Source organism: Aulonocara sp. 'chitande type north' Nkhata Bay, linkage group LG18 (assembly GCF_057382095.1).
Source record: "Aulonocara sp. 'chitande type north' Nkhata Bay isolate Kocher_YH1m ecotype deep benthic linkage group LG18, A_spYH_male_GT1.1, whole genome shotgun sequence".
NCBI classification, from domain to species: domain Eukaryota; kingdom Metazoa; phylum Chordata; class Actinopteri; order Cichliformes; family Cichlidae; genus Aulonocara; species Aulonocara sp. 'chitande type north' Nkhata Bay.
The window spans coordinates 33,667,475-33,677,457 of record NC_141361.1 but is presented as its reverse complement, the minus strand read 5'-3'; the positions used below and the strand labels follow the sequence as shown (position 1 = coordinate 33,677,457).

Here is a 9,983-nt window from a genome sequence, read left to right as displayed (position 1 = left end):
GGGCCATGGCAGTCGAGGCTCGGCCGGAGCTGGTCGGGAAGCGGTTCCTCTGTGTCAGCGGTGCCGAGCCGCCTGAAATCGGCGACATTGGTCGGTGGCCGTGGAGGTCCGGGGTTATACGGGCCGTCAACCATCGTGACAGCGACAATGCCGAGCTGACGGTAAGGAAAATGCTGACTTTGTCCTCGTAGTTGTCTGTTACATGCAAAGCAAACGGGAAAATCTCTGTGGTTGGTGGCTAGCCAGCGAGGCACTGTTGTAGGCTTGCCAGGCGGAAATTATTTTGCGGCTTTCTTTTCGGTCGCTGCGACTCTTCGGACGCAGGAGTCTGTGGTGTGTATGCACACCTGATTAGTAGAATATGTTGCATTGTTTACGTGGGAGTTTGGCTAGTTTTCGGACCGCTTAAGCCTGCGAGTCAGTGCGTGGTAGCTTGGAAAGCAAACGGTTAGTTCAGGTCTAAGTTCTGCGCTTATTTACATGAAATCCTCCAACTTGTGTCTTCCATTAGGCACGCGCTGTGGCTCAGACTGATTTAAGTGGGCTGGTTATTCAGTTAGTGCCCAGATCATTTGAAGCGCGGTGTGCCTCTGCCAGCCTGAGGGATATTGTAAGGGTCGATTGACACATAATCAATGCGAAGCACCGAGTGACACGTGAATGGCTCATGTTGTCATTGGAGAAAAGCATGTGTAGGAATTTGAGTCCCTGCTTTACACTGCAGATCAGCTGACGCGTGTCAAGTTGGCTTTCCACAGACTTAACGTCGTTATTACTTCGTGGTTACTAGTCTCCGTCCGTGTTATTAGGGCATTTCTTGTGGCCACTCGGACTTGCGCACGGGTGCGGGAATGCTAGGATTTCCAAACACACAACAGAAGAGGCTCGCTGCAGGCTGAACAAAGGCCATTTTGTCTTCAAGTAAAATATATGGTTTGCATTTTCAAAAAGGACCTTCTGTCACGCTCCTGTCACGCAGGTGCCCATACGTTTCCCGCTTCACGTGTAATAATTGCATTCGTAATAGTAGCCGGGCAGTAAATACACGACCCCTCCTTCCTATAAAGAGGCATTTTTTATAACGGGCTAACGTGCCAAAGCCAGCAAACAATGAAATATTTGCCCTGACAAGCCCTTGGCTGGCGAACGCAGTGTATAGTGCATTCTCCCCTTTTCTTTTGTTCAGTCTTTTTTGACTGCCTATGCAGATAACTGGCAGAAGCCCCAGCCCAGCTCTGATTTGATGCTTTAGCCTGTTGTCTTTGTCTATATGTTCCCTTTTTTGAGAGCAGTAAAGCGTCTGGCTTTAAAGCTTATGGCGAATTTAATCATGTGATTGTCACAGAGCTCTGTGGCGGATTTATTCTTTGTGTATGATTTTATTTGTCAAGTTAATTTCTTGCATATTTTCCAACGATTTTGAAGCTTAAACGTTTTTTTTTCAGTGTTCTTAGTCCTTGGCAGACCATAGATGCAACTGATTAATACTGATGTCTTTTTGATTAGAGAGTGGACGAATTTGTGTTGTCACACCTTCCTTGCTTTCTGTTATTCATATAATCAAAGTATCAGGCTGGCATGGGTGGTTATCTTTCATGAATTAATTACAGTTTCATAACAAAACATTGTTGGTGCCTTCACTAGATCAGACATGTGCTTCTTTGTACTGGACAACAGCCGTGTCCCCAGATTACTAATGCCCAGTAGAGCTGGTCCTTGTCTGTGATGTAACTTAGGCATGGAGTAGTGTTCTACTTTAATTCCATACAGTGTGGCACAGTCTCATTAGCAAGGGGCTTAACTATCAGAGTGAATACAGTGGAGAGGGATTTGAGAGTAGATTAGAGGAAGTGTGTCAAGCCAGGTTGCCAGGCCTTTGTCAAGTGTCTCTGATCAGATAGGCCAAAAGTTCATATTTACTGTTAATGCTCACTGAGATTTATTACTCAGCAGATACAAATGTAGAAAAAAGAGAACGCCCCTTAATGTTTTTCACGTTTGTGGCTGAAGTAGAAATCAATGAGTGTGTATCAAAAATCCGTTGGACAGAACAGCACTTAAGAATTCCTGTAAAGACGATCCTCTTGGTTTCACTGTCTTAAAGTTGCATTTAATTCTAGGGCTGTTCGATATATCGATATATATCGGACGACGATATAAAAACATCTATCGTTTCATTTTACGCTATCGTTTATTTGGTGGTGTCGCAAAATAAACTGTTTACAGCCATATTTGTTCATGGTTCTGATGGTCGCTGTAGTGGCTTCTTCTTCAATTTCTTAAAGTTCTCTCTTTCTCTTATATTTAATATAACCACACTACAGACGGACAAGCGCCTGTTTTTATGTGTTGTCGTTAGCAACAACGACGGTAACACCATCGTGTGTCCGCTTGTTTATGTTTCACAATAAAGCTCAAGATCCTGTTGAGACGTTTCAAAATAAACTGAATCATGCGAAAGAGCAGATTATTTACAGATGAGAATTAAAAAAGACAAGCCAGGTGCTAAAAAATAAACCTTAGACTCAAACGTTAGAAAGTTACAACTTATGTCTAAAAATGTATCGTTTCATACATCGGTTAAAACACTCGACTCCAGCTACACGACGCACAACAGGAAACACTTCACGCAAGTCGAGCTGCCCGAGATTCACAGAATTTACAGAAAATGTTACATTTTTGTGATTTATATCGTTATCGGACGATAGACGTCTTATATCGGGATATGAGATTCTGGACATATCGCACAGCCCTATTTAACTCTTATATGGAGTGGAAGAGCTTATTACTTGATTTGGAAAAAGAAAGAAAATATGTTGTTTCTCTGATTGTTGCAGTGCGGTCCGTGTGACCTGATCACAGACAGCGTTGATGCACTGAGATGTGATCGGTCAGACGTATTCATATCGTATTCATTTGGTTGCATGGTTAGCCAACCATGTTGGCTACTCACAGTTTCTAGAGTTCATTTTGCATAAGACAGTTTAACAATTGTGTGTAAATATGAAGAGCTCCGAATTAAGTGACCATATACCCTGTGTTTACTCAAGGGTTGGTACAGGGTGCTTTGGAGGTCATTGTTGGTAACTGGTTGTTTATAAAGGTCTTCTAAGCTATATTATCAGGGTTGATTGAGTTAATGTAGAGTTTTCCCAGGTATGACATGAGAAAACAAAAAAGTGAAACTCGTTGGTATTTTGACTTCTGCATTTTTCACTCTAACACTCGTGGATTGAGTCAGTGAGCATGGAAATAATCATAATTGTCTTTGTGTGATTTTACCAGGTTAATATTCAAAATTCAAAGAGCCATGAAATGCTGTGGACTGTGTCTGACAGAGATTTTATTATGTCAAAATTATTTAAGATCTTAAATTTGACATCTGGCTAAGCTGTATATCAAGTAAAGTGGCAGAACCTGTTTTACCTTTAATATAAAACATCTTCAGTCAGGCGTGGGCGATATATCGAATATACTCGATGTATTGCTAGTTTTTGCATGTACGATGGTTAATGGTTATGATAAAGCCATGTTGAGTATAAATTGCCATAGAAATATTAAGCTGTCTGCATATGAGGTTTTCCTCTCCCACACGCTGCGAAGGCATTATTACTCCGTTATTACTCCGTTATTACTCCGTTATTACTCCTACTTTCAGTCTTTATTTTGTCTCATGAATTCATGATGATGTTGAAAAAAAATGTTGAACGGTGTATGGTTCAAAATAACATTTGGTTTTGGAGGTTGTAAACATATCGTGATATATGTCGTTTATTGTGATATAGCCCAAAAAAATATCATGATATTAGATTTTCCTCATGTTAACCCAGTCCTACCTTGAGTGTAGTGATTTGGTCCTATATAAATAACACTGAATTAAACGCAGCACGGTGGTTAGCACTGTTGCCGCACAGCAAGAAGGTCCTGAGGTCAATTCCCCCATCAGGCCGGGGTCTTTCTGTGTGGAGTTAGCATGTTCTCCCCGTGTTTGCGTGGGTTCCCTCCGGGTACTCCGGCTTCCTCCCACCGTCCAAAGACATGCAGCTTGTGGGGATAGGTTAATTGATTTATCCAAATTGCCACTAGGTGTGAATGTGCGAGTGAATGTGAGTATGAATGGTTGTCTGTCCCTGTGTGTTGGCCCTGCGAAAGACTGGCGACCTGTCCAGGGTGTACCGCCCTATGACAGCTGGGATAGGCTCCAGCGCCCCCCGCGACCCTGAAAAGGATAAGTGGAAGTGAATGGATGGATGGATTAAACGCTGTTTTCTGTTTGTCTTCAAATCATTTGTTTTCAAAGTACTTTCTGACAAATAAACAAGTAACACTGATTGCTTCTCAGTGTCCTGCAGTTTAACTATGACTTCATTATGTTGGACTACAACCTGTAGGCCTCATTCATCTCAGTGAGCTTGACATAACGTGACATGAACCATTGTTCACTCCTCTCCTGGTCAGAGTGACCCTTGCCAGAGGTGTTTGTTTATCTCTTCACGAGCGTCTTTTTGCCCAGGAGCAGGCTTACAAATACATTGTAACTAAATCTTAATCCTGTTACACAGAATGTCATAACTGTTAGTTAATAAGATACAATGTATCTGTTTTGATGAAATAACAGTTTAGTTTGATACAGTTGGTTCTGCTTATAATGATATTTAATGAGTAGCCGCAGGGTTAGATTCAGTCTACGTGTGTTTATTTTCCATCTCATGTCATATCATGTCAGGCTCTTGTTACTTCCTAATCTATTTGCAGTGTCACTAGGTGTTTGCCACCTGAGAAGCCTAAAGTCATTTTAATTAGCTCTGCTTCGGTTCTGGCAGGATTTTTAAAAAGAATAAAGTTCAGAAAATGAAAATAAATTACTCCATTGATGATTTTTGTGAGTTCCTCTGCATTTGAGCCAGTATTGGTTCTGCAAGCACTCTGAAACACAAACTGGTAGCAGGTTTAAATGGAACTGATATAAAATGATAAATATTAACCCGAGAGCTGAACATCTGTGAAGCAGTCATATTAAACAATGTCTAAACAGCATTATAGGCCCCCATAGTTTTCAGTTGCTTGAGAGACAGTGACACATGCTTAAAGAAAAGGCAAAGCTCAGCAGCAAAGCTCTACTCTGGCACATTAGACACAAAATTGACAAACTCATCTGGATTCACAGTGAATAGAAAGGGCAGGGCAGCCAGGTCATTGCCTATAGGAGCTTTTGTTTTTCATTACAATCCACTGTGTGTGTGTGTGTGTGTGTGTGTGTGTGTGTGTGTGTACAGAACCTTTGGTGCCAGTTTGTTTTTAAGGCTGTAGCCTTCGGTCCATCACTGTGTGGCTAATCAGCAGAAAATAACAGGCTGTGAGTGGAAAAGAACCTTCCACATACAGAATCCATGCATGGGTGTTGCAGTGTGTGTGAGTGTGTGTGTTGGGTCGTGAATAACAACATTGTTTAGAAACAGAGGGAATAAATGTGGCAGAATAGATGCTGTCAGCTTCTTGTGTAGATGTAGGCTTAGTCCACATGAAATAGACCCATATACTATATCATTCTGTACAAGACACAATGGATTTGAGTTCTTTGCATTGTTGTTCGGTGCTTCGTCTGTTTTTCAGTTTTCACTTAAAATGTGTTCTTCAACAGGTCAGTCCAAATTATAGTCACATGACTGTACATATGAGTCACATGGTCTTCAATTCATTTTGTTACATGGTTAAAAAATATTGTAAAATTTCTGTTAATATTGTGAAGAAGCTTTGTATTATCTCAGGCCGAGCTTCTCACCACCGCGCACTCATTTCTTTTATGCTCTGTAAAAATCTCTCATAGAGCTGTCGACAAATACTCTAAATTTCATTATATAATTGAATAGTTAAAAAAAGATTTGGGAGAAAAGAAGCACTTGTGTCTGTTTCGTGAGCCACACAGGATGTAAAGCTGAAAAACGATGTTGTTGGGAGGTTAGCTGAGCACAGTTAAGACTTTAAATGTACTGCAAATTCTTCAGGATATTCTTGTAGTACTACGTTTCTCACATTAGTTATAGCATTCGTTTCAGTTCAATCAGGTAAATAAATGAAATGTGTAGAATGGTTATATTTATTTATTAGGTTGGCATCAGTGCATTGAGCTACATTTTGCAATATGACATCCAAGCTGTGAGGTGTCTGTGCAGCGCGGTAACGAGATCCACCAAATGTTAGTGGTTTGTTTTCTGGTGCCTAAGGAAACAAAATGTAATCTGAAGCCAAGTTGGGATGGCTGGATGCACCCTTCCCCCATTGCTGTCAGACACACACACACACACACACACACACACACACACACACACTGAACCTCATTGCTTCATACAGCAGCCACAAAGTCTTCTACAGGCTCTCGGGCTTCCTAGATATCCCTGGGAATATATTAGGCTCCTCTAGTCAGCAGCTGCTCTAGCTTCCTGCAGGACCTTGTCAGACCTCAGTGGGCTGTTCTTCTGTTCTTAGTGTGGCATGGTGTAACTGTATAATGCTAAAACGTATTATAACCTTGTGTATTGTTCCTAGCTGCAGCAATACATTTAATGTTAAAACCAAAGGAAGGCTGTCCATTTTCACTTTGTCTATTAAGCAGTAAGTGATTCTTCATTGATGGCTAGCTGCACTGAAATGAGAGAATGCATCAGGTAGCAGTAATGCTAACTGATGCTAAGGTTTGTAGAGCACTTTTTAAATGATGACTTGTTGGAGAGGGTGTTTGAGTCAGGTGCACTGTGCTCTGCTGCACTAAGCTTCAGTCTGATACTCTGTGGTTGACTTTTCCCTGTAATAGGTTGGGTGTACGATATTCCACCCATCTTATTTGCAAAGAAATGACTCTGCACCATAACGAGAGGGCCAGGTGGCACAATCAGTGGGCAGAGCAGAGGTCCACAACGTCCGATCAGGAGCATTTCACGTAATATTACGGTGTAATTTAACCCCTATATATCCTGGGGTTAAGTTGTTCTTTTCCCAGGCACACTGCAACCATAACAGTTTTTTTTTATCATGGCATGATTGGGAATCCTAATATCATCAACATCTGTGGAAGGAACAAAAATCGCCACTGTACCATCTCCTTCGCTTTGTTTTTTCTCGCTTGTAGTGGTAAGAAGTAATCTAGTTACTGAGATAATGTGGTCAAACTAGAAAAAAGCTCAAGTTTCCAAAACAGTTTTTAAACAAATTGAACTGGAGCACTTTCAAGGACTTTCTTGACAGACCAGAAGTAAAACTAATTTCTTTTCCCTGTGTAAGTAATGGTCAGGAGGTAAGGCAAAGCAACAGTAAAGCTGTGTATCATGAAAATACTCAAAAGTTCATTTAACGGCAACATTTTAAAATAGAAATACATCAAAGTGCAGCAGGAAAGCACTAATGAAGCTAAACAGAATGAAATAACTAACCTCTCATGCCTTACTGGAGAATTCCCAAGCTCTCCGAATCACCGTCCAGTTGAACGATGTGCTCTGCACAGTGTGCGAGGGCGGACACACCAAACAGCTCCCATATCAGGATTTTGACTGTGTAATATTTCAGCCAGAGCAGTGAAACTTCCAGTACTCCGCTCTCACAGCAGAGCATGTATAACTGAGTTATAGAAGGAAGATCCCAAAGCATCGTCCTGCAGATTGACTCACTTGCTATCATCAGTGTCTACGCCTTCATCAGGTGGTGTCATCCGCCCGCTCCAAACCTTGCAGTTGTTCGTCTGAGCTGCTTTCTTCCATTAAAGCTTCTCTTCCTCACTGACTGTTTGCTCTATAAGGTAAATGCCTCATCTTTTGGTTTTCTGTGTTAAAAACCCAACACAGTGAGTAATGAGTGATGCAGCGACGTTACAGTGGTGAGCTGGAAAATGATTATACATCTAAAGAAAAAGGACAGTCATTTTAATTTTTCATAAAATAAATGAGCCACTCACATGATTTAATTTCTGTGTGTAGACAGACTGTGTAGTTTTTATTACATTTTGGCCTCATGTTGAATTTCACATCATCATCCCCCAAATAATTCAACTCAATTAAATCAAAACACAATGCAAAGTAGTATTAAACTGTCATCATATCAGCTAACCTCATGCCCTGTTTTCACTCTGTGGGAAGGCTTCAGTAATGGATCACAGCTCAGTGAGTGGCTTACCTTTGGAGGATAACAGTGCGTGGCCGAGCTCTTTGGAAAACCTTCTAAGCTCTCAGTGTAGGCATGAATCAACAGCTACGTGAACAGCTTTGTTTAGTCAGGATCTTTTTCTGTAGACGGCTTTGAGCAAACTACATAATGCACTGTGTAGGCCAATGTCACGGATAAATCAAAACATGTGAGCTGACCTGTGGGGTTTCCACAGCAAAGTCAGTGTCTCAGTAAAGCATGTAGGGAGGAAGCATAAGGAGCGAGTAAACCTGAGCTCGTCTGACTGCTTCAGCACCTCTGTCCTCACGCTTGGCTGATTTGGCATAAAAGAGGTAATGCAATACTACACACTGAGATGGTTTGACTGGACTTAATGTCTAAAATGTTTCTTCAATTTGTATATAGCTGGGATCCAAATAAGTAGTATAGATCAACGCCACCATGGGATGTCTCTCATAAAAGCAACTCGACTCAATAAATGACTTGTGTCGCACTTCAGACTCATTTCAGTCCAGCCCAGAGCTGTTCTGTGTGTTTTTGAACGCTGCTGTCAGTCAACCAGGAGACTGGCTGGGCCCTCTAACGAGACTGTTACCAAAGAATGTGAGCGAAGCTATTTTTGTGTAGCCAGTAATGAGGAGGTTGTACTCATTCAGTTTGGAACATCTCCCACATGGATTGATGGAGGCACTGTGGCTCGCATGCGTTCATCTTGTCTTCTGCTGCCGTCTTCAGTTTTGGAGCACAGGGTGAGTGGAGTGTTGTTTGTCTGCTACCTGTGAGCAGTGAGCTTCAACTTACATAATGCGCCCGACTTCTGTCCTAGCTGAAACCAGTCGGCCCTGAAACATAATTCACTTAATCTTGTCATCTACTGATTCGTTATATTAAACGTGGTTGCTCTGTGCCAGTGGGACACTACAAAGCATAGAGTGACAGCTGGCGTGCCGGCAGCCTCAGTAGATGAATTTTAAACAGAACACTTTGTTCTCTGTGAGCAAAGACACCAACCATTCCTACCTGATAAGACTGTGATGAACAATATAAATCTCCTATTATGGTTTTGTCACTACCACCACCATAGATGCTGGCTGTCATGGTTACTGAAGCACACCACCTCGTTGATTTCTCTAAATCTTACCATGTGTTTTTATAAACAACAATAAGGTAACACCTTAATCGCCTGCCTAATCCTGGTAGGGCTCACCGTGCTCCCAGTATGGCTTAGACCCACTGGGGCACCGTGCCAGGCTGATGCTGGTCACGTCTGTTCTGGTGATTGTTTTTGTCATGCAGGGGGATCCACTGTACTGAGCGGGGTGTGCTTTATACTAACATTAATATTACTGATTAATGTTCTCCTGATAGTCCTTTAATAATATGGTGAGCATCTAGTCTGATGGAGTCTGCTTTTGGCTTCACCTGTGGCTCCGGTCGGTGCCCTTATTGGACTTAAAGAAGCATTGCAATAATAATCACATCTCTAAAAAGCTGCCGTTATATTTTATGTGTTGGATGCTCTCTTTACTTATGTGGAATTAGTTGTTTTTCATGTATCTACCACATGATGTGTTTGTTGCAGTGCAGGGTTGTGTCCAAGGATGATGACGTCAGCAGTGTTGATTTTTAAATGAAAGCTTAATCTGACGGTGCAAACTCCACTGTGTGCTGGGAGGCCACCATTAAGGAATAATTATATCTCAGCTATTTAACTGATGAAGTCCACTTATGTTAATTCTGGTGTTCTAAATTGTTCATTGTTGTATATGAACGTCCACGTGTGTCTTTACTAGGGCTGCCACAAACGATTATTTTGATAGTCGACTAGT

General features: G+C 41.7%; 1 protein-coding gene across 2 annotated transcripts in view; it reads left to right on the top strand.

Moving 5' to 3' along the window:
* Positions 1–9,983, top strand: part of jmjd1cb (jumonji domain containing 1Cb) — a 123,703-nt gene continuing 113,720 nt past the window's right edge. For both annotated transcript variants that reach the window (XM_086272461.1, XM_086272460.1), the window contains exon 1: positions 1–161. In XM_086272461.1, coding sequence (XP_086128587.1) covers positions 6–161 — 156 coding nt within the window. In that variant the 5' untranslated portion in view covers positions 1–5. The remainder of the gene's footprint in view (positions 162–9,983) is intronic.